This window comes from Saccostrea cucullata, unplaced genomic scaffold (assembly GCF_032062105.1).
Source record: "Saccostrea cucullata isolate Sc308-1 unplaced genomic scaffold, CSIRO_AGI_Scuc_v1 ctg904, whole genome shotgun sequence".
NCBI lineage: Eukaryota > Metazoa > Mollusca > Bivalvia > Ostreida > Ostreidae > Saccostrea > Saccostrea cuccullata.
In genome coordinates this window covers 96748-122265 of record NW_026920060.1, presented here as the reverse complement: position 1 = coordinate 122265, position 25518 = coordinate 96748, and the positions used below count along the sequence as shown (strand labels likewise).

Below are 25518 nucleotides of genomic sequence, written 5' to 3'. Positions count from 1 at the left end.
TGTATCTAAAGCATGATGAATGTTTGTTTTGAAGAAGAAAAACAGACAATGTAAAACATTTAGGCCTATTTATACTCCATTAACATAATGTTTTATGTATTTAACATCAAATATTTCAACGATACTATATGTTTAAAATATCAAATGAAATATGAGAATATTGAAGCAGTAAAGATACATCTTTAAGTTTATCTTAATAAAACTTACCACATATATTTCCGACTAGCAGGCCATTAATCTAGGTAAGGAAAAAATAGTTTATATAATCATCGCATGAATTAATTATGGCATCAGTGCAAATGTTTTAATAAAAATAAACATACATCAGATGATTTTCCATCCCAGTGAATTGATTTTGGAAGTTCACTGATGACAAACAATGGAATCAATGTGGAACATCCTCTATATATACATTGTAGGTAACCATTGTTGGATCTCTCTTGCATTCTGCTATCTATACATCCAACACAAAACCCATGGGAACAACGAACAAACACGATATCTGCCTGAAATAAAAATAATTGCAATTTTGAATCAAGAATTTGCGGGATGATAAGTAAATAATTCGAGAGTACATAGAATTTTTTCATGAACCTTAATGTGTTCTTAAAATAAGTACTATGCACATATGTAAAGACATTTTCACAAAATCACTTTCAAGTAATCTTCAAAGACAAACATCATTTGTATTATTTAATTTCACGTACATGTAACATAAGCATAGAACAAACTCAAAAAAATGTCATAAAATATAAAATTTCCAAGAAGCGTATTTCTTAAAAAAAGAAGAAAAATATATATATATATATATTATGTTGAAACTGTTTTTAGGTTGTTAAATGTCCCTCTTGAGAATTATTTTTTTAGTTCATAAATATTGACCTATACTTGGCACTCAAGGCCATTTAACAGCAATGGATATTTTTGTGCCAGCACCATCTGCGACACGGGACGTCGGTTTTCACGGTCTCATCCTAATCAACATTTTTTGCTTCAAAATTTATGAAAATCAATCTTTTTCGAAATTCATTCTATACAATATTTTAAGAACAATCGTTGGCAGTTCATGACTTTGGATGTCACGAAAGGTGAGATATGATATTGAAACATTAAAAAAAGTTTTTTGTTAATATATTTAAACAAAGGAGTTATGAGGCCGTTTTTCAGTGATGTTAAACACAAAAGATATACAAATCTATTGTACATAACTAAAGAAAAACATACGGATGTACTAATAGTTTTGTACACTTTGGTCATTCACTTTGATCAGAATAAAGTTTCGAGGCGGCAACAAATACAAAATTGTTTAAATCCTGCTTCTTAACCTTCACAAAATATTTACCTCTGCTGTCCTGCATCCATTGCAGTTCCTTGGAAAATTAGCATTGCGAATGAATATTTCAGTCTGAAATGCCAAAAGATGTTTTTGCAATAAAAATAATCAAGATTTCAGCTAATTCAGAGAATTTTTATCCCCCCGCTAGAGGAAACAAAAGAGGATAACTTGCTGACCTTAAATTGGGATCAAGGGGGGACACTTTAGGAAGAACGGAAAGGGTCAAAGAGATTTATGGTATAACATTTTCATTCAAAAAGTCAATAGCTCCTAAATGGAAATGGAGATAACGAACAGTATTCAATATCAAAGTCCATAAAGCAATAGAAAATAGAAGCAGAGCAATTACGGACCTCCGAAACATTAGAGGTGGGATCAGGTGCCATGAAGAAGTGAGCATCCCCTGCTGACCGGTCACATCTGCCGTGTGCTCATTGTCATGATCGTGAAATAACGGAAAAATCCGTCGTCAATTCAGTGTTTAAATAATGGACTAAAAATTGGTATGGAAAACGTCAGTCAGCATTTGAATGAAAAATTGTATTTGCTGACAAGGTCATTGTATCGACCATAGAACTTACGAAATGATAACTTTAAACGAGACTGCTGATATTCCTGTTTCATCAACTTGCTTGTCAATAATTAAGAAATTGTTCATATACGAGGAACATGCTCTTGCGTATCGAATCAACTGAGATATATACACTCCGTATGCAGGTGATGAAGGTATATTGCTGCATAAGTAAAGGAAGTTGACGATAGAAAAGTGAAAGTAATCACGTTTATACATGCATAATATTAATAAAATTCTGATGCCAGTTGAAGGATATAGGGTTCCCTATATTAAGGACCTTTTAAAATGAGTGATGTAAGGACAGTAAGGTCCTCATTATTAACTATATTTACGTCACCTGTAATAACGTGTCCAGCAGAACTATAGTTATAGGGTGAAGAGGCACATGAACACTATAGAAAATGAAAGAAAGTGAGCAAGCTCACATACCCACGCTCCCCCAAAACTCAAAGTGCTGAAAATCCCGGAAAAAAATGAAAGAATAGAAATTTCCCGGTAATATGCACATCTACACATTGTGTTCTAAATACCTGCAAAGTTTGGTATGGTCAAATGCCTTAGTTAAAAAGTGCAAAAATTCCCGGAAAAAATAATGGAATCGGAATTTCCTGGTAAGATGCACATGTATACATTGTGTCCTAAATACCAGCAAAGTTTGGCGAAATTCTGTGCAGCGGTTTATGAGGAGTTGCGCTGACAAACTGTTCATCTCTACATTTAAGTTATGGCCAAATGCCTAAGTTAAAAAGTGCGGAAATTCCCGAAATTCCCGAAAAAATAATGGAATCGGAATTTCCAGGTAATATGCACATCTACACATTGTGTCCTAAATACCTGCAAATTCTGTGCAGCCGTTTATGAGGAGTTGCGCTGACAAAAAAAAGGACTGACTGACTGACTGACTCTCTGACACTCTAACGGACGGGTCAAAAACATTATACCTTACTCAACTAGTTGCGTGGGGTATAATTCTGTTTCAGATACTCTGTATCCAGGCCATGTAAAGTTTTTTTGTAATTGAAAAGTTTAGAAGCAATGGTCGAAGTGTATTTGTAGGAAATACAAGTTGTAGTCTTTAACTTAAAATATGGTGGAATACAAGACCGGACCTTTGATATATCAATATCGCCTGGAAATGAAAGTTTAAAAACACAAGAATGTATGAATTCACGACCTCAAACTTTGATTTTTAACCTCGAAAGAAATGTGTTTTCCTTAGGCCATAGGCGTTTTTGGTAATAAATGAAATTGCAAAATCTCAAAGGTTTCTAGAGATACATGTATTGCAGGGAAACGAAAGTGTTAAGACACAGAATTTTAGAATTTATTACCTGGCCTTCTACCTTTTGACTCCAAATTCAATAGGCATCTTTCAAAAGCCAGAAGAAATCATTATCTACAATTTCAGTGCAAAAGCTAAGTGTGGAAACGACATTGTTACAAACAGAAATATATACTGGTAGCCCGAGACACAGCCAGACGAAAAGACAAGCAGACAGACTGAAATATCACACAATTTCAAAGGGTATTGGTAATGAAAAAGTTACGTAAAGAAGGGTCGACTTTCTGTCCTTAATGGTTTGCAATAGAGCCCCCTTCCCCTACCAAGAAAAAAAGAATAGGGAGGGTTTCATTTTTTTTGCCAGTGATAAGCTCTGATCTTATAGTTTTGAACGTTAGTTAAACTAAAACCCAAATAATTACAAATGATTTAACAAAATGTTCTTACGGTGCTGAAAAAAATCATATATATGTGTAATTAGTGCACAATTTGAATATTTATATATTTAGCATATTCGCTTGTAATAAAAACCGTAGGAGATTTAAGAAAAAGAGATGCTTTGAAGTTTAATTATATTCCTAAAGTATGAAAAGGATTACTGAAATAAAGAACTTCTTATACATGCATTCCATTCGAAAATGAATCATGCAGAACAATGTCACAGATGATTGATGTTTATCAGCTTTCTGATATTATTATTCCATCAATCATATTAATAAAATCTTCATCCAGAGATTTCATAGCACCAATGAATAATATCCTCATAACATTGATTAATCTAAAATGAAGTTTTAAAGATTCAACAAGTCACCATTTCAACAATTTATATTTACATTTGCAAATGTTTTCCTTTATATAACACTACTGAAGGCAAGCGTTTTTATAACTATATAAATACAGGTATGGGGTCAAGAGGTCATAGATGTGCGTTTGGATAAACGTTCGACGTAATTTCTCTGTGACGTCTTAAAGGGTCGACGCGCGTTTAGTGGATTACATACATGCCGTTGGGTTTGAAAAATTAACGCATTTCACACCTTAAAAGTAACAATCAGGCAAATATAAAGTATGAATAAGTCACAAATGTAAATATAAGTAATAAGGTATCATTTTTTGAGTTTTATTGAGATGTAAAACGGGTTGGCACATGATCAAATCTTCCATAAAGCCCTTCGGGTTTTATGGGATTTGATCACGTGACCAACTCGTTTTACATCTCAATAAAACTCAAAAAATGATACCTTATTTCTTAAATAATGTATGTTTACAGATATTGTAAACAATCCTTTAACTCACTTGAATGTTTTTACCGGTGAGAGTTTCTACCATGACATCTAAGCATTTCAAAGGAGTATACGATTTGCATAGAGTGTGTATGCAACCAATCTGTTCTTCAATTACATCAGACATCAACCATGGACGTTGTTCACGCAATGAACCTGCTTTCATGTACTCACAGCACAGAATACAATAAGCGTGTGAATAAGAGCAGAATCTGTTTTTAATCCGTAGCTAAAAATGAAAAATTAATGATATTCTTAAAAATGCGTTTAGTGCCAAAAGCATAACATGTGCATTCTACCTTTACAAAATATCTTTTAAAGATGTTCATTTTCTTACTAAATCATAAGGAAAATCAACAAAATTAATCACCGTTTTCAAATCTTCATCTTTACAGCGTATGCATTTTTCTTTACTCAATTCTAGAGTAATAGCTGTCTGAAAAAGTAAGTACGCTCAGTGCTAATGAACTGATGCGTAATTTTATTGCAACCAAACAGTATAACACATTCAAATATGACCAGTTTTACTTGTAAGGTTTAAGTTCCACTGTGTTTTGAAATATTCTGAAGATCTATTATATGAGGCCAAAATGGCCTTAGCGGCCACCTAAGTTTTCGATGCATGGATGCCGATGGTAATATGAACAAAATGACAATATGTAACATCACAATGAAGCAGCAGGAATTAGTATATAAGGCACGTCAGTGTAATCACCACACCAATTATATTTTCAAACTAAACTTAAATAAACATTATCTGCGGTGCGTTAAGGTTACATTTAAGTTAAGGTTAATTGTACCAGCAATTATATGTACATGTGAAACTTTTCAGTCAGCTGCAATATAAACCGATGAACGACAATATATGCAGTGATTGTTACACATGTACATGTAAATATGCACAAATGATAACAAAAATATGTACTGTCACATTGGGATTTTTTCACATATATTTTGAAAACATTCTAATTGTAGTTTTACACTACGTTAAATCGATAAGGATTTATCTTTTAAGAAATAAAATATTTATTTACCAAAATCAATTTGATTATCAGTTTTTAAAAAAATCGGCATAATTTGATGAGGAACACAATACTTATTCATAGTGGCTTTGATGTTTTAATTGTTTTGGTAATTCCTTTGCAAAATGACTGCAACTGTTTCATGTACTAGTTCGAGTTATTCTTGCACCAGAATTACTATGAAATGACAGGTACACTCGAGTTGACATATTACTCCTTTTAGTGGCATCAAAACGTCATATTATGAATACTATGATGACGTCAGATTTAGCCCAAATATAAAAAAACACTGTCAGAATGACTAAAAGTATCAATTCCGCATAAATCGATGAAGGGATATAATGAAAACGTCTACATGTATCCTTCTGTCTTCAAGCTATCCGAGTTTCTGAAACTAAACTTGATGTCATTGATCAAACATAAACTATTATAGATTTATTTATCCATCTTAAGCCTCTAAAAGGTTATAAACCTGTTTTTTAAATGAGAAATATGAAGATAACGAACTGTAGCAGAGCAAACACAGACTTGCAAAACACCAGAGATGGGATCAGGTACCTTGAAGGAGTGAGCATCCTCTGCCGACTGGTCACACTCACCATGTGCTCCTTGTCGTGATCGGGGAATAAGGGGGAAATCTGTCGTCAACTCAGTGTGTAAATATTGGACTAATAATTAATATGAAAAATGTAAGTCAAACTCAAGGATAAATTGTATTTGCTGACAAGGTCATTGTATATTGTATCGACAGTAGAATGTTATACAAAATAATTAATTTGATTAATTTTGTCAATAATTTACCTTGTTTTGGAAATTTAACACACGTAGTGCATGCTCTATGATATAGAGTCAACTGAGATATATAATTTCCGTATGCAGGTGATAAAGGTATATTGCTGCATATATAAGTAAGGGAGTTGATGATTAAAATGTTAAAGCTGAACACGATTCGTAGAAGGAATGTGTCCTCCATTTTTGTTTCCGATTCTCGTTACATTGCAAACCATATATAAAGGGCAGGACTTAATCACTGTTCAGTGTAATCAGTCGACACCGGTGTAGACGGAAGTATGCTATACAGGACTCGGTAGCGAGAAGAATGACGTTATACTTCGTCTAATGCAGCAAAGTAAGATAACAAAGACATTTACAATTGTAGTTGAACAGTGTAGTGCAGTATACAAACAACCAAGATACACATAACTGCAAGAAAATGCAAACAGATGTAATGCAAAATAACCAGCACGAACATTGATCGCCATTCCACGCTGATACCCGTATCAATAAAGCAGTCAGGTGTAACAAATGCGACGAGTATACCCTAGTGTTCATGTATCGTACATAATGATATGGAAAATAGCGTATCACGTTTATCATAGATTGAGCTTGGCTATAATATAACCATCAACGTCTTTTTTCAAGTAAAATATCTAAATATGAAAAAAGTGTCAAACTGTGCTGTATATTTTAGCTCACCGGGATATAATGTATCAAAATAACCATTATTATTATTTACAATACGTTGTCGATTTATAAAAATGTTGTGATGAAGCTTTCTAGCCACAGCAATTGTTTGCTTCTGTTCACGAATTTTATTTTGACAAATTCTGCTTCATAAATTTACAAAAATAGATTTGCTAATAACTGGCGAAATTGATACCCATGGATATTCCAATAGACTGTAAAAATCTGGTCTCCGAAAACCACAACGATGTTGTCCATCAGAAACTCAAGCATCGTTTTAATGTCAACTTCAGAGTACATGTATTTGTTGTGTTAGCAATCAGAATGTTTTCAAAATATAATTTTGAAAATGGCCAATGATATAGTAAGTATGTTTACGAGATGTAAAATTGGAAACTTTCTGTTGTGAAGCAACGATATTGCTGTCGTCACAATGGTTTTGTTTCCAAAACTGATACTTCTGTCACTTTTTTTCCTGAACAAATAGTTCTAGCCCTTACTTCTTGTAACTATGAAGTAATAAGGTGTATCAAATTACATTGCTTTAAATTAGGAAATACTGAGCATTAGAGACATGGAATTAGTATTAAAACAAATATATCAGACAAAAGAAAATAAAATGTAATTTTAAATCGGTGCAATCTCTAAATATATAAATATAATAATAATCTAATAATAATAATCTCTAAATATATAATATACGAACAGTATTCAATATCAAAGTCTATAAAACAATACAAAATAAGAGCAGAGCTAACACGGGCCTCCGAAACATCAGAGGTGTGATCAGGTGCCATGGAGGAGTGAGCATCCCCTGCTAACAGGTCACACCCGTCGTGTGCTCCTTGTCATGATTAGAATATAACAGAAGAATCCGTCGTCAATTCAGTGTATAAATAATGGACTAACAATTCGTATGAAAAACGTCAGTCAGCATTTGACTCAATAATAAATTGTATTTGCTGACAAGGTCATTGTATCGAACACAGAACATACGAAATGATGACTTTAAGGTAGGATTCTTCTCTGGTTTCTGACAAGATGAAGCATTCAAAGTATATTTGCTTATATATTTTTTATATTGAGGTGTAAGGAATTTTTTTTGAAAACTAGCAGGGACTATATTTTTGGCGGAATGGTGGCGTATGAAAATATCTTCTTTTCTGCCTCTCAAAATTATAATAGAACAATGAATTTAGTTATATTTTTTACACAATCGAAGACTTGGAGAAATTTTCAAATGTAAGTTAAATTAAAAATGAGGGACTAAACTTTCAAAATATTTCAAATAAATATAATTTTCCAAACAAACTAGCACTTTGTTTACTTTTAAAGGCTTCCTATCAGAGTGCAGATTTGTGCCAAAATTCCACAAAAATAATTTTTTCTCTCTTAGTAAACGATCAAAACTTTTTGTTTTTGTATCATTTTGTACATTTATAAGACTACTTTATTATATGTGAAAATAAGAAAAAGTTAATTAGAGGAAGCATATGAAAATAACTAATATATACTTAAAAATTAAGAAAAACTGAGAAAATTCGGATTAGCCAAATATCCAGATAGGTTAAATTATTTATGTAAATTTGGTAATATCATGCTATAGACCCAGTATAGTAATATGTTTTTATGCAAAAAGAACAATCTTTAAACTTTTGAAATAGAAGTAGGTATCACATGATTGGCAATAGTATTTTTTTTTATTCTTAATGTCAAGGAAAAAGATAATGACCTTGACCTGACCTTGCCTCTAATATAAAACGGTCAAATTTGATTTCACTGATATTATCACTTACTGATATTGTCTTTTTGATTCTGTGAAAATTTCATTAATTTTTAATTATTAGAAATATGAGAAGAATCCTACCTTAAAGGAGACTGCTGAAATTATTGGTTCATCATCTTGCTTGTCAATAATTTACCTCGTTTTAGAAACGTTCATACGTGGAGCATGCTCTTGCGTATCGTATCAACTGAGATATTTCTCTCAAGAGTTATACATATAATATATAAAAAAAACTATTAGCCTCAAACTGCGTATAGGCCTCTTAAGCTCCAATGCATTCAGAATTTAATGGTGGAATATAACCTTAATGATAAACTAAATACATCAACCAATAGTATTAAATTAACCAATGCCATATACATGTTACAGGTAACTTGCTTAGGTGTACTGCAATTTACGTCGCTTTAAGTTGCTCCTCCATGGCACCAGATCCCACCTCTGACGTTTTGGAGGTACATGTTTGCTCTGCTCATATTTTTGTATCGTTTTATGATTTTTGAGCTTCAATACTGATCGTTATTTACATATATTTCATGAACAAGTTATGAAGTATGGCGTGTACAAAATCCGAGAAGAGGGAGATTCAACCCCCCCTCCCCTCCGATCCCAATCTGAGCATTTTCAAGGTTTTTGTTCATTCAGCTGGGAACAAAAAGTCTCTGAATTCGCTTGTCAAATGTTACCTCTTAGGATGTTGTACTTAGCCCAGATAATTTCATCGATTTCGATAAAATTATAAGAAGGGGTTCCTCAAAGTGGAACATTCCGTCGCAAAGAGCATGATTATTTATTTAAGACATTTACCATGATTGCCTCTTTTCTGAACAGTAGAAAACAATTCTGGACCACAGATCTTGGAATCTCCACATTGCATGTCGATGAACAAAGTATCACATCCCGATTACAGTATGTATATGCGCTACTGTATTCTTTTTGATGTAAACACGGAAAGCAGTATGAGTGTCTGCAAAGCGTTACCTTTAGAATCGCCTACAAAATAAGTAACAAATTATATGATTTTCATTTCATTTCTGTTTATTTTTTGAAGGCTATCATATAAATATTGCATGTAGTTGAGTGTAACATTGAAAAGTTTCACCCCAAGAAAACCATTGTCAACCGAGGCGCAGCCGAGGTTGACAATGGTTTTCGAGGGGTGAAACTTTTCAATGTTACACTCAACTACATGCAATATTTATTATATTATACTGAATGTTTTATACAAATACATATTACAGTGAACCGTGCGCGAATAAATTCCGCGCAGTCACTATTTTTTGTTATATCACCAGTCGTCAAGCAATGTTGACTGTTGCTACGCAGGAGGGCGCGGCTTCATTATATAGCGGGTAGTATTGTTTTTTATCAAATGTTTTTCGACGAATCAGATTCAAGTAATTTACATGAAAGTATAATATTTTATGTTAACAAGAGTCCCACGGACCTTATAGGTATCATTTAACAACTTTCCAACAATTGAATTTGGTTCATGTTTTAAACAAAAAGCCATGAAATTCACAATTTTGAAAAATGCACTATAATTTATCATAACTATACACTTAGCATGCTTACTTTGCTAACTTAATACCCAAGGGTAGATCAGAGTAATAAAGAGAAATTCATTTCCACTTTATAACCACCAGTTGTTCACCCCAACCCACGTCACAGGAATCATTGACCCTGGGGCCACATATTTTTAAATTTTTTGAAATTTTATCATAAGTTTTGAATTATATTTTATCATAAATGGTTGATTAAAACCAAAGAGCAGATTTCAAAGCATTACTTTATTTTCATTCTATGTACCCCCCTCCCTCCCGAAATACCCCTAACCCAAAGGCCCTGACTGAACTATATTTCTTCATCATAAATATGTATCTACATCATTTCCATATTACCCAGGAGCTAATTAAAGATTTCCAAAGAATAATTGCATTTTCAGAATGTAATCATTTGAGCCCTACCCTAACATTAGAACATTGACCCAGGGGCCAAGAAATTCACAAATTGGAAAGAAGCATCTTTTTTTCATAATAACTATTTAAATACTTAGATCATTGGTTTAATACCCAGGAGCAGAGGTGAAGGTTTTTAAAGAATTAATGCATTTTCACTATATAATCAATAGAGCCCCGCCCTAACACCAGAACCCCTTACCCAGGGGCCATAAAATTCACAATTTTGGAAGAGGCATTCTTGCTCAATATAACCATGTACTTACTTTGTTATTTTAAAACCCAGGAGCAGAGAAAAAGATTTTCCAAAGAATTATTGCATTTTAACTATATAACCAATAGAGCCCCATCCTAGCATTAGAACCTCTGACCGAGGGGCCATAAAATTCACATATTTGGAAGAGGCATTCTTGCTATATCTATATATATTTATATAACTATGTACTTACTCTGTTTGTTCAATACCCAGGAGCATAAAAGAAGATTGTCAAAGAATTAATGCATTTTCACTACAAAATCAATGGAACACCAGAATCTCTGACACAGAGGTCATGAAATTCAGATCTGTGGAAGAGGCAGTCTTATTCTTCATAACTATGTTCATGGTTAGTTTATTTAATGCCCAGGTGCAGAGAAGAAGATTTTTAAAGAAATAATGCATTTTCACTATATCATCTATTTAGCCCCGCCATAGCACTAGAACCCCTGACCCTGGGGCCATGAATTTCACAATTTTGGTAGATGACTCTATGCTGATTACAATCATGTTAACGGTTTTATTGCTTGATTTCCAGAGGTATAGAGGACGATTTTAAAAGATTGTATTAATATTTGTTGTTTTGGTCCCATCTCTCAGGGCCCAGGGGGGCAGGGACCTTGAAATTCACAATTTTTGTTTTCCTTTACCCACATATGCTTTGTGCCGAAATTGGTTAAAATTGGTTTAGCGGTTGCAGAGAAGAAACTAAAAATGTTCAAATGTTAACGCACGGCGCACGACGGATGACGCACGACGACCGACAAAAACGGTGATATTTTAAAAGGCATATAAATTAACCACCAACAATAATACATTTCATAAAAATACCAAAATCAAAAGCACAGTTGTAGGCAAAAACTATTAACATACCGTATTACTGGAAGTAGACGAAGAAACACCAAAAGAAAATGCTAAACTATGACTTTTAAAGAATCCCGATTTCTCAAATATTTTAATCCACTCACCCATCATTAAAAAAACATTGTCATGTTTGTTTAATTAAGCAGCTGATTGCTTGTTGTACATAAAACTTTTGTTCACATTTGGATGAAAATATTTTCATGACCTCGGGCTATTTTACACAAACATTAATTAAAGTATGTCGTAAAAAAAACTTGATATAGAAAAGTATATTACCTGGTTATTACAACCTCTATCACACTGTAAATAATTAGCTATTTCAAAATACCTCCATACCTGAAAAGGAAAAAAAAATAGATAATTCCGTGTATGTGATTGTGATGAATTGAAAGCGAGTTCCTGGACGATTTTTCGCCTTAAAAATGTATTGTAAACTTTAGATATATAATACTTATTCTATGCACAGTTTATCCTTTCTGGTTCTTTTATTAAGCCTGTGTAATGTGTACCATTATTTCTGGGCTGTTCCTTAGAGCTAATTTAATTTCTTCTGATGAAAACTCCTGTTTACAACCAAAGGCTTTGCAAATCTTCGTGGTTGTGCAGAAATCTGTATTTTCCAAACAATTACTACACATCAAATGACCACAATGAGCCCTAAAAACGGCCTGAAATAATAGAAATGACTTAAAAATGACATGAGGAAAAAGGAGCAAACTAATACAGTCAAAAGTAACTTGCATTGTAATATTAAGGTCAGACGAGACGTTCCTCAAAATCGGTTTTGTATATCTTCGTAATATATGAAAAATATTGAAAATTTTAATAACATTCTGATGTCTAAACCAGTTTCTAAACCTTTTTAAAAAGTCCAAACTCTTAAAAATTTGAAATTGGAAAATTATTTTTCTTCCCCAATGGATTATATAAGAAAAACTACCCCTGGTATCTTGCAGAAATGCCTGGTAAGGTACCTCAATTTTTTGTGAGTAAACATGTTTAAGTAGCAACACTTCAATGACAAACTCTAAGAAAAATTTATCTATTATTAAGGAACGTCTCGTCTGTCCTTAATTCGATACTGTTTCCTGTAAATGACCTTGAATGATCGCAACAGGAGATGACTTTCTACGAATAAAGTATGGAAGAATGAGACTTGGTTTCTTTTTTGTTATAATGTAATGAGTGTTGCTACCACTGATACATAAGACCATAAAGGAAATAGTTGGCCACTTGAAAAGTACCAGCACAAAGCTAGAGAAATATTTAGACCATTTTAGCCAGTTCTGAGGTGATGTATATACGATGGATCATATATGCAAAATCAATCATCCAAGTTAGTATAAACGGTATAATGAACATAAAGCTGTACATCATAAGCAATGGAATAACCACACTGCATGTAATCAATCCTTGAATAGATTCGATCGTCTAACAATTGGTTTTTAAGAAGTTCTAATTCTAAAATGGGTTATTTTACAATACAAACCTCTTCATCAAAACAGGTTGTGCAATAGTTCTAAAAAAGAAAAGATGTAAAGAAATACAATTTCATAAACACGCTTTTTATGATGCAAATAAGTTAGATAATATGGAAGTAAGAAATATAAGAATTAATCACCGAAAAAGTAGATTACATAAAATATAACGAAATTATCTTTTTTATCAAAATGCGTTAATAAGCATGTTTTGATTTTAAATTTGCTTTATTTTTCTTGTTTAAAAGAAATTTATCAGTATCAAGAGGTCCATTGGTCACCTCGCTCATCTGAGTACACGGGCTAGTGAAAAAGCACAAATCTGTTAAGCATCACAAAGTTCACTTAATGGTGAAGGGGGATTTGAATTTTCTACATTTAAGAATGTCACTACATGTATATCCATAAAGCAAATAATTATAATTTTGCAATGCTTGAAAAGAAGATTTATAATTAGTAACATGGCTAGCAAAATGCCAACATACAGTGTATGAAATAATTGATTATATAATTACCCCCCCCCCCCTCTTGCTTTTAAGATAGACCAATTTATCGTTAAAATGATATTGTCCTACAGACACAGTTTAATGATGGAATTCGCTCCTTGTATTTGCAATGAAGCGAAACAAACTCTGACGATATCTAGAATTCAGTGCATTTACTATACCAACCATCCATGGAGTTTCCAATGTAAACATGGCAGGTAAATTTGAGGTGAGAAAAAATGTTAGGAAATTAGTTCAATTTTCATCTTTATTTGAATTATTTTTTGAGATAAAAGGCATATACAATCTCAAAAGGGTTTGGTTTGATTAATGTGTTTAATTAATCAGGTGCAGCTCTAAGTCTTCTTTATTCTTCAAAATCATTTAAGGATATATCCGCTCCGATTTGCTGCATTGCAAGTATACGGGGCGTATTCTAACTGTGGTGAAGGCCTGTCCCGAACACATATTATTCCATTTGCATTGCTACTGTCGGTAGATTGTTGGGTCAAGTTTTGATTTGGGTTCGATCGGGCAATTTTTGAAAGCAATGCTTCTAAGACTTACGAAAAATTCGAATTATTTGCCTTTTCTTTCCATATTCTTAGTGTTTAGGTCCAAGGGGAGGGGGAAGAAGTGTTTCACAAACATCTCTGGTTAACTGTTACTAATTGCTAAAGACTAAATCCTGATTTATCCCTAAAGAATTGTTTACAGGCCTGACAGGGTCTTCATATTACCATAATATTTCAATATATCCTTCCCTTCAGACGTATATTGTATAAACATATATGATGAACGATTTTTCTTACTTGATCTCCGATTTTGACCCCTCACACCCCCCCACAGTAGGACATTATTTGAATTAATTTAAGTCTCACTACTTGCACGTGCTTACATGTCAATTTGACTACTAAAACGTTTTTGTTCTGAAAAGATTATTCCTCTATACAGCTGTATTCTTTCTATATATTCTTATGCAAAACTTCATTCTTACCACACCCTAACCCAAAGGGTCATAATTTGAACAATATCTGAATCTAAACCACTTGAGGATACTCCCATTAGTTCTATATACTGATCATAGATCTGATGTTCTCCAGAAAAAACACTACCTGAGGATGCTTCCATATAAATATCACCAATCATGCCATGGCTTTGCTGTTCTTGAGAAGATTTTAAAAGATTTTTCCTATATATTTCTATGTAAAGCTTTGATTGCCCAAAATGACCTCACCCGAAGGGGTCACGATATGAACAAAATTGAATTAATTTTAACTGAGGATGTCTCCATATTATCGATAATATCACCAATCATGGTTTTGCTAATTTCGAGAAGAATATTTTTTGAAATTTTTTTATTAGTAAGTATTTTTATGTAAAACTTAAATCAGCCAACGATCGTGGCCCCATTCTATCCTCGGTAGTCATAATTTAATAACTTTAAATCTTCCACATGAGTTTCATCTTTCCTGGCCCATTGGTTCTGGAGAAATATATTTTAAAAGATTTTTCCTATATATTTCTTATAAAAAAAAAAGATCAGCCATTGTGTTCCCGCCGTATTCCTGGATGTCATGATTTAAACAAACTTGAATCTACACTATTTGAGGATACTTCCACATTAGTTTCATCTTTCCTGGCTCAGTGGTTCTGGGGAAGAATCTTTTTAAAGATTTTTCCTTTATATTACTATCTAAAACTTTAATCAGCCTTTGTGGCCCAGCTTTCCCCCGTTGATTATGATTTGAACAAAATTGAATCTACACTACCTGAGAATGATTGATTGATTGTATATTGTTTAACGTCCCTCTTGAGAATTTTTCACTCATATGGAGACGTCACCGTATGCCGGTGAAGGGCTTCAAATTTAGACCTATACTCGGCACTCAGGGCCATTGAGCAGTGAGGGTTCTTTATCGTGCCAGCGCCTAGCGTGACACGGGACCTACGTTTTTAAGGTCATATCCGAAAGACCCCTGACTTTCACTTCTAATGCCGAGCGCTTGGCGAAGGAACAATCACTACCTTTGTTTACGTCTTAGGTATGACGCGGCGCCGTGAGCGAGAATCGAACCCGGGCCTCCCGATCACGAAGCGAACGCTCTACCACTAGGCTACCGTGACCGGTCTACCTGAGAATGCTTCCACATTATAATTTCATCTTTCATGGCTCTATATTTCTGGAGAAGATTTTTAAAGAATTTTCCTATATATTCCTATCTTAAACTTTGATCGATCATTGTGGCCCCGCCCTACCCTCGAGGGTCATGATTTGAACAAACCTGAATCTACGTTACCCCTGGATGCTTCCACATGAGTTTCATCTTCCCTGGCCCAATGGTTCTTGAGAAGATTCTTTAAAGATGCCATCAGTTTTTCATTAATTCATAATTTAGTCCCCTTTGAAAAGGGCTTGGCCCTTCATATGAACAAAATTGAATTCCCTTAACCCAAGGATGCTTTCTGGCAAGTTTGATTGAAATTGGCCCAATGGTTCTTGAAAAGACGATGAAAATGTGAAAAGTTTATGACAACGACGACAGACAAAGGACACATTTTGATCATAAATGCTCACTTGAGCCTATAGATCAGTGAGCTAAAAAGTCAAAAACGTACAATTGTTTTACTATATTTTATCAGGGCATCTATTTCCAACCATGGCAGGTATTTCAAATTCTGACAGCAAGGGCAAACACACACACGATGTTCATTCTCAAACGTTTTGGTAGATTTATTTAGACATTTTGCACACACTCTATGTCCACATGCTTGAAGCCGGAAGTTTGCCTGATTTAAAAGAAATCGTGAAAATTCAAAGAATTGTGGTCTCTTGCTATCGGTGTCTTTGTAGGTGATATGTTATTTTTTTTAATGATATATTGTGTCAAATATGAACGCCCTAATCATATGTCATTTTTCGAAATTTTCACCGAAGTTGAATTATCAAAGATTAAGGTCAATCGTGAAGGTCAATTGGTCGGAAATCATAGCATGCTCAGAAATATCTTGTCACAGTTACATGTAATGTATTATGAATGCAATATGAATGCATAAACAAAGAATGTAGATATAATCTGGATTTCTGTCATATATATCAGCAGTGCTCGTATCCTTTTAGTTGTCCCATATTAAAAATGATTGCCATAAATTCTTTTATATTTTTTGTTGGAAAGGCGAGATTTATGTAAACTATTGTGTGATTCGAAATCATAATTCGAGATTCAAGGTCAACCCCATTCTGTGCTACGCTGTTATACGAAAATTTGGCTTAAATAAAGAAACAAAAGAAAACACAAACAATAAAAAAAACAAACAAACAAACAAACAAACAAATATCACAGGTAATGCACATGTCAAATATGAAAGCCCTATCTCCTTAATCAAAAGTTATAAGAAACAATATGTTTGTGAAGCACTGATGCTTCTGTATGGCAACGTAACAAAAATTGTATTTTTCTTAAATGCAAATTAAATTATATTAGTACCCAAATTTCTTATGACAGGTCTTGTTACAGGTATTACATATGTGAAGTAAGAAATCCCTAACCCTTATCGTTCAAAAGTTATAATGGCAACTTTGCGTCATAAAATACAAATGGGAGTCAATAGGCTTGGGAGAGTCCTTTAAATCATATTCTGATTTCAATGACAAAGAGCAAGAGCCACTAAGGAACTTTTTGGCTCTGAGCATTTCTGAAAAATCAAAACTGTTCAGTTTAGGTTGAAAACTTAGTATTTAACAATTTATCACTTAGACTGTTTTTGACCATTCATCTATGAAAAATGACGCAATGTTCCCTCTAGTCAATGCATTATGACGTCACAAAATGCGTCATTTTCCCAATATCATGTAATTTTTTTTAAAAAATGGCCTAAAACTAAAGCAAGTTTTCAATATTTCACATAGAACACAACTCCTGAGCCAAACTTTGCAATTACATAACGAAAGATCTATTTCTTAAGATTTAAACGCATGTTTTAATCTTAATATCGTGGACTGTGCTCATATTTAAATTCTTTGCTGAAGGTACTCAAATACGCATGTTTTCTTCAAAATTCGAGAGCATTTCATTTTCTCAAAGTCTGTTTTGCAATAGTTAGATGTTAAAAAAAAGAAATTTTAATATAGAAAATGGAAGCACTAAGTCTCTACTTTATTTTGATATCTGATGAAATGGGAAAGAGGGCGAAAGTTTATTAATTGAAATAAAGACAGGGCCACTTTATGCATAAAGTGGCTCTAGCTCTTATTCCTTAAATTAAAGCCTTTTCTACAATTTTTGAATGCCTTTCCTAATACAAAAAGATGATTTAATGGATATTTGTATTCTGTGTAAAATTAATCTGATCTCCTACCTAATTCTGACAACAATAATTATCGCATCTTGGTTTGATGTGTTCATGTACAACGTCCAGTGTAGTCTGAAAGTACGGATCTGGCTCTTCATTCTTGTACTTTTTCTGCAAAGTAAAATTGTTTTGATTAAAAAAGTAATTACGATTTGTACATTTTATAAACGTCACGATTACTGTAGTACTTAATTTTGAGATAATTAGAGGAGTATCTAATGCAATTTTACAGTCCTAGTATTCTGTCTTCATAAAAAAGAAAAAAAAGGTTTAACTTAGCTATTCAAAATATTGGGGAAAAATATATGACTTTTCCCTACTCTTCGGTATCATTTTATTAACATTCAAATGCTATAAAATATATGTATCTCTGGATATCCGCGGCATAACTTACATAAGGGATGTAACTACTTATGTGGTTATTGTGACAAATTAAACAAAAGCTGAAGTAATTGCTTTGTTGTTCTTTAGAGTTTTTTACAATTTTTTTCTGATCAATTTAAAATTTGATCGCCTTTTGTGGTCCGACTCCACTCGTTTGAGCATGATTAGATTATTCTAATCTACAGTAAATGATGTAGCTTTCATATGCATGGAGGAAGGATATGGAGATAACGAACAGTATTCAATCTCAAAGTCTATTAAACAATATACAAAATAAGAGCAGAGCAAACACGGACTTCTGCAACATCAGAGATAGGATCAGGTGCCATGGAGGAGTGAGCATCCCCGGCCGTCATGATCAGGAAATAACGGAAAATTCCGTCGTCAGTAAGTTTTTTTTTCTTTTTTGGCCGTTGGATTTTAAGGAGACGACTTTTAAGGATGCAAATAATTTTTTCACTTGTTATTATTATCTGACTGGGAAGAGGAAATTACCCTTTATGAATCCCTATCTTTCAATACTGAGAAGTGGCGATTTGGAAGAAAACTATACCGGGAGACAAACGACTACCAAATGTGATCAAAAAACTCAACTGAGCTTTCAGTTTAAAAAAGAAAACAAAATTTAATACAGGTACAAATTGAAATCACAATCAACCCTATAACTTACTGTGTTTCTGCCAAACAAACAGGACATTTTATTTCACCTTATCTTTCTTTCAATGTCTACAAATAAAAGAATTAAGTTTACTGAGCTTAGAATATTATAATTTCATTTCATTCACAAGTTTTTTAGAGTTTACTAAAAAACATCCTGAGGCATACTTTGCCTCTAAGATTTTGATTTCATTAACCTAAATCTACATGTACATTGAATGGGAATGCTCGGATTATTTCAAAATCTATCTTTCAGATTCTACTGATAGTATTATACAGGCTTATAGAATTACGAAATACTTTAAAGCTCGCAGTTGGTTTAAGAAGAGTATAGATAGTTTTCAGAAATACACTTCGTTATATTTTAATTGTTTTTTTTTTTTTGAATTTATAAAGTGTGTATGTTGAACTGATATATTATTGCTTATTATACTTCGGGTGTTGCTAAAACGTGGAACGGAAAACGGAAGGGAACAGAAAACAGAATATATTAATATACATTTATTGACTGAGTTCGAGGGCAACATGCGTTTTGTCGGACCCAAGAACCAAACTGTCTGCCTGAGGCCGTTAGGCCGAAGGCAGACAGTTTGGTTCGAGGGTGGGACAAAACGCATTTTGCCCGAGAACTCTGTCAATAAATGTTTCGTTATACCTTTCATTTTATTTTATATTTTTTGACATACATGTATTTTGTACTATATTACATAATGTAACATTAGATCTGTCACTTTTTAAAACCAAAGAATGAAAATGAGATTAAGCTCCGCCCATTCTGTGACGTAAGCGGTCCAACATCTCTCCGAGCGGTCCAACATTTCACTCAGCGGTCCAACATCGATTTTTTTATGCCCGCTCAGCAAAACATTAAAAATGTTAGACTTTTTTCTGTACAGATTTGTATAGGAACAATTTTTTAGAGGTATAACAATTTGGATTAAATCACTGAGAATGCACAAATTTTATCATAAACGATATAACTTGTACACATTCAATCACCACAATTAAATACAAGTTGATTTTGCCATGCTCAATCTCTTATTTACGAAAAATCGCAAACATATCAGTTCAGTCACCTACAATCAAATTTGAAAACGGGGGGGGGGGGGGGGGGGGGGGGCCCGCCCCCGGTTTTGGTTAGAGAAATAGAATATAGATATGGTTTTTTTGTTTTTTGGGGTTGTTGTTTTTTTGGGGGGGGGGGGGGGGGTAAGTTCCGACTCCAACATCTTTCAGTACTATTTTATTCACAATAACTTACTACATTAATAACACTCACAAAGAGTGTGAAGATGTGAACTTGAACGACCATTTCCTTAGAAAAAAGGTTATGAATAGGGGGGAGGGCAAATATTTGATATTTTATTGATATTTTATTGAACCATTGAGAGAGAAATAAAATGAAAAAAATATATATATTAAGATTGCTTTTAGGACAAATCTTTACGGCAAGCTCGAATAAACATCTCTTATTCACACTGGTTGTTAAAATTTTATTCAAAATAGATTCGTTTTCTGGATAGACAAAGTTGGAAAACTTTCATGCGGTAGATATAATGCAAAATCTTTAAATTTAAATTTTGTTTGTTTACAGTACATATGTGTGTATGTTTGGGAAGGGGGGTGCTTATGAATGACCCCGTAAAAATGAGTTTGTTTTCCTGCTCATCAGAAATGTCTTATAAGCTGTGATAGGTCTGCCCCCCCCCCCTTTTGTATCCAAAATATACATAAGGTTTAATAAATTAATTTTTAATGTGGCTGTGGGTCCCTAAACAGACCAGAAACTGCCACTCCCCCTTTTATCATTCGCGAATTCGACACTGCCTGCATAATCTAAATATCAAAACAAGTTATTTTTGTCTTTACAGACATTGACACTGGAAACAAATTGAAAGAGGGGTGGTCAGGGGTCAGTAAAAAAATTCCAACATACAACAAATTTGACAAGCAATAAAGGGGGATATGTCCTTTGCCAAAAACACGAAAATCCAATTTCGTATGTGTGTGTGTGTGGGGGGGTCGAATTTCAGTACCATTTTGTATGTGTGGATGACTCATAAATATATAATAGTTTACAATAAATTTTTATTAGAAATGACTTTTACAACAATGGTATTGCTCCTTTATCTGATTTATATAGAATCTTTGTTATTTGCTTGACAAATATTTTCCGTTTTCCGTTCCGTGTTTTAGCAACACCCTTATACCTCGGGTGAACTGTTTACATTGATTTTATATCAAGGATAAGACAATGAAAAGGCACATTTAACTATAAAATATTCAGCATTTTAAAATACTGAAAAAGCTTAGTGTTCCACTCAAATGTACATTGTACATATGGCCTAAATTGTATACGAGGGGGGGGGGGGGGGGTATCAACAAATTCGTGGATCAGCGCAATTATAATTAAAACCTTTTTACATGCGTAGGTACATGTACATCAATGAATTTTAAAATTTCTATTCTATAAAATAAATCACAAATCATAAATTTTATTTTAAATAAATTTGTGAATTGTTTTAAAGCAATGGTTGTCCAGGAGGCGCAACCTCGAAAACGACGTTTTTTTCGACCTAAGTGCAACTAAGAAAAATATTTGGTATGTACATTTGACATTAAAAAATCCCGTAATACGAGGTTAATGTACATGTATGTGTTGGGACAATATTGTTTCATACGATATGGAATTTTTATCTCATTCAGGGAAGTTCTATGAAATTGTATCGTAAATTGTACATTGAGTGTCCGAACAAATAAGGCATCGAAAATGACGTCAAAATGGGGAAGGGGCATCCTAAAGTTTCTATAAAGTTCTATAATGTTTTGCCCCTAGGTAAAATTTAAACTGGTTACGAAGAAATAAAAACGTATACAAAGAACTTGTTTTTACATAATTAAAAGCAAAAAGAGATTCAGAAAGAAAATGGATGCACAGTTACTGTTGATTTGTCGTCAAGGTGCGATAAATCCTTCACATCAAAAAATGACGTTGATCATGTGTTGTAAATATTAATCTCCAGCAAGCAAAATATGCTAAAATAATCAAGTGTAAGAAGGATATGGAGATAACGAACAGTATTCAATATCAGAGTCCATAAAACAATACAAAATAAGAGCAGAGAAAACACGGACCCCCCAAACATCAGAGATGGGATCAGATGCCATGGAAGAGTGGGCATCCCCTGTCGACCAGTCATATCCGCCGTGTGCTCCTTGTCATGATCAGGTTATAATGGAAAAATCCGTCGTCAATTCAGTGTAAAAATAATGGTCTAACAATTTGTATGAAAAATGTTCTGTTAATTTATAAGTATAGATGTAAGGCTTTTTTTATCCTAGTGATCTAGCTAGGCAACTGCATGAGTTGTTGATGAAACATAATATTAAAGACAAGTGTATTTTTTAAAAGCTAAGAGGTTTCAAAATCATGAGGATTGAACGCCACGCATTTTTTAACACAGTTTATAATTATGCTCTATGTAATACATGTAAACCATGAACCTATAAAAGATTTTATGATAAAATCATTTATTCTATTATACTTTTTATTTTGCAACATATCGAATGTTTTTATAACATGTACTTTGTGGAATAAAACGAAACTAAATACTAGGTATGCCACTTTGTAACCGGTAAACAGATTACTCGGTCAGAATGACGGTAATCGATAGGCAAATTTGCTATCGGTTAGTCGGAAAAAATAGAATCTATATAACTATGAACTCCATTTTTAGACGATAATATTCTTATTAAGAGAATTTCTGCATACACTTCAGTTCAGTCATTGTTTGCACAAGCTTGCAAGTGCATTTGTGCCACTAACGACTGTCAATATTTGCCAAATTAAGTTCTATTACTCCTTTATTTTTTGAATATCTGAAAATTAATGAGAGTTTTCGGTATCGGTACTTAAGGTAGGACCAAATAGATAGGTTAAATTTTTCCCCAAATTCAGTTTTTCTGAAACTTTGATATTTTGTTCTTGGATACAAAATCTCTCTTTATACATGATATGAAAGAAATTAAACCGCATATTTTTTGCCGACATAGTCTGAAATATGGCCTATCAGACCCCTGTAAGAAGCTAGATAGCGAAATCAGACATTCGACATGAGAATGAGCCTTATTTTAGAATTTTCCATTGATCTATTTCAAATTTGAGTAATACTTTCAATAAAGATAACCTTTTGTTACTTTAAATTAGTAAGTCACATTGATACTGGAAAATTTTGGTTAAATATTAAGTAAAATAGAACATACATTGTATCAGAAACTGAAAATTCACATGTAAATATCCGACAGTTTAATTTTTCTTAAGAGAAAACGTATGATTCAATTTTTACAAAAAATCAATAGAATGATTCAAATGGGTCCTAGGATAAAATGTGTAAAAATAAAGAAAATTGAACCGGTGGTTTAAGATATTCTGGCAATTAAAAAAAAATGGATGGCAAAAAAACTAAAGGATTCAGTAGATGACGTCACAATATTTGATCTTTGACCTTGTGATATGACCTTGACCTTTGTAGTACATGAAGAATAGAGACTCCTTATATATGTTTCCAAATATTAACCCTCTACTTTTTATGGAACAAAAGGTGCACTACATTTTATAACAGACTGTTAAAAGCTTGTATATTTCATTTAGATAGCGTAAACACATTTCAAAATGTAAGCTCCCAAGTAACCAATATATAGGATTCTCTAATTTTTTCACAAAATATAACGCAAATATGCCAAAACTTATTATTTTTCTTTAAGGGATCATTCATTGTTGTCAATAAAGTAGTAGTATATTTTTTTCCTCCAGTAATTTTTAAGAAATGGGTGAAAATAGAATTCACGGGTGTTTTGTCCTACCTTAAATTCAACGTGTGCTATATCTTGTACAATGTAAAAGCATCATGCAAGCGACCCTACCATGCGTCATTTCTTGTTAGGAAGGTATCTATAATGTTTACAATAACATGTTCAATATTAGACGCGCGCTTGTATTCATAATGTTCTGGAGTATACATGTACATAAGATATATTGGTACTAAGATATTGATTTCTAAAACTCTTTAGATATTTAGATATAGTATTTTTGGTAAATTATTATGACTAGTTATGAGTATAGGATAACGGGTGTTATTGAACGCTGTTCTCATTTATTTTCAGAGTAAATATAGATGTTTACTTAAAAGTAACATGCATACTGTCATATCAATTTTTGATTTATTGTTAATCGAAATATGTACGTATTCGTCTTCTTCCCATCTGTTTTTTCTACATAGCATGTCCGTCTATCTCTTTACTTGTAGTTTTTTTTTTTTTAATTTTACGCAAAGTTGATTTGAAGATTCTTTGCTATATTAAGACCAATGTTTTGAATAAGATTGTCTATAAGATAAATGGAATGTTGCTTACCTTTCTTTTAACGGACAGTTGTATTAATCGAATATTCACTCATACCTCTGACATGTTTATTATCTGCTCTTCGTATGACTGAGAAGAAAAAATAGCTTTACAAGGATGAAATATCTGTTCTGAAAATCAAAGACAACTAGAAAATAAAAAAAACCCCTGACAAATAAAGTAGTTCCTTAAGATCTAACCTGCATCTTTGTAGACTAAAGCTCATAATAACGAAAATATATTCCACAGTTATTCCAAGAACAACGCAAAACGAAAGTAATATATTTCGGGACATTTTTAAAAAACGTGAAAGGAAACCGAAAGAAGACATACCTGAAAGAGAATTCCACTTCAATCCCTATAAAATTTTTTTTATCTGATAGACTTCGTCTCCCAAAAAAAAATTAGGATTTTGCAGTAACAGGGATGGATTTTAGAAACATGTAACGAGGTCCCGAGGAGTCAAAAGCAGTCCTGCGGATGTATGCATGCATACCCATTAGACCAAAAATAATGACATATTATCTATATAACATCTGTCTACATTGCTATCTGCATTCTATTTTGTTGATTATTTTTTAGAGGGGCGCAGGCCATTTAAAGACATCGACAAGAGTACAGAAATTATATTTTGCATACGTGTTTGTATGCAGAAAAACCACAGGCACCTGAAGTATGGATTATACCCCCCCCCCCCCTTTTTTTAATGAAAAAAAATGTAAGAGTGTATAATACCTCGAAAATATAAAAGAAGAAGGTATGGTTTTAGCTTTATTGCGCCCTAAAAATGTAATGACATCAAAAAGTTCTGAAACTGACTTAAATATTAGTTAAATAAATGACTCTGATAAATCAGGAAAGAATATGGCAGGAAGGCTTACCATTCTGCAAATATGACGTCATAAATGTGAAGCATTTCTCTATTTTCAACAGAAAAAG

The 25518-nt window shown here is 33.1% G+C and overlaps 1 protein-coding gene across 1 annotated transcript; it reads right to left on the bottom strand.

The window, feature by feature from the left end:
- Positions 1-193: 193 nt before the first annotated feature.
- Positions 194-25064, bottom strand: LOC134242654 (uncharacterized). Its single transcript, XM_062724759.1, has 14 exons — positions 24913-25064; positions 24592-24669; positions 19193-19248; positions 18145-18249; positions 16405-16575; positions 13312-13341; positions 12332-12490; positions 12099-12158; positions 9552-9737; positions 4846-4911; positions 4489-4704; positions 1343-1405; positions 324-506; positions 194-238 (listed from the first exon to the last, which is right to left on the bottom strand). The coding sequence occupies exons 7-14, from the start codon at positions 12458-12460 to the stop codon at positions 194-196; spliced, it is 948 nt and encodes a 315-aa protein (XP_062580743.1). The 5' UTR covers positions 12461-12490; positions 13312-13341; positions 16405-16575; positions 18145-18249; positions 19193-19248; positions 24592-24669; positions 24913-25064.
- Positions 25065-25518: the final 454 nt, after the last annotated feature.

Bases quoted from the DNA above. Each gene is read 5' to 3' on its own strand.
- LOC134242654 (XM_062724759.1), bottom strand. From the start codon at position 12,460: ATGTGTAGTAATTGTTTGGAAAATACAGATTTCTGCACAACCACGAAG. The intron at 12,159-12,331 runs GTACACATTACA...TTTCCTTTTCAG, and splicing joins GGAACAGCCCAGAAATAATG to GTATGGAGGTATTTTGAAAT. The intron at 239-323 runs GTATGTTTATTT...TTCCTTACCTAG, and splicing joins GGGATGGAAAATCATCTGAT to ATTAATGGCCTGCTAGTCGG.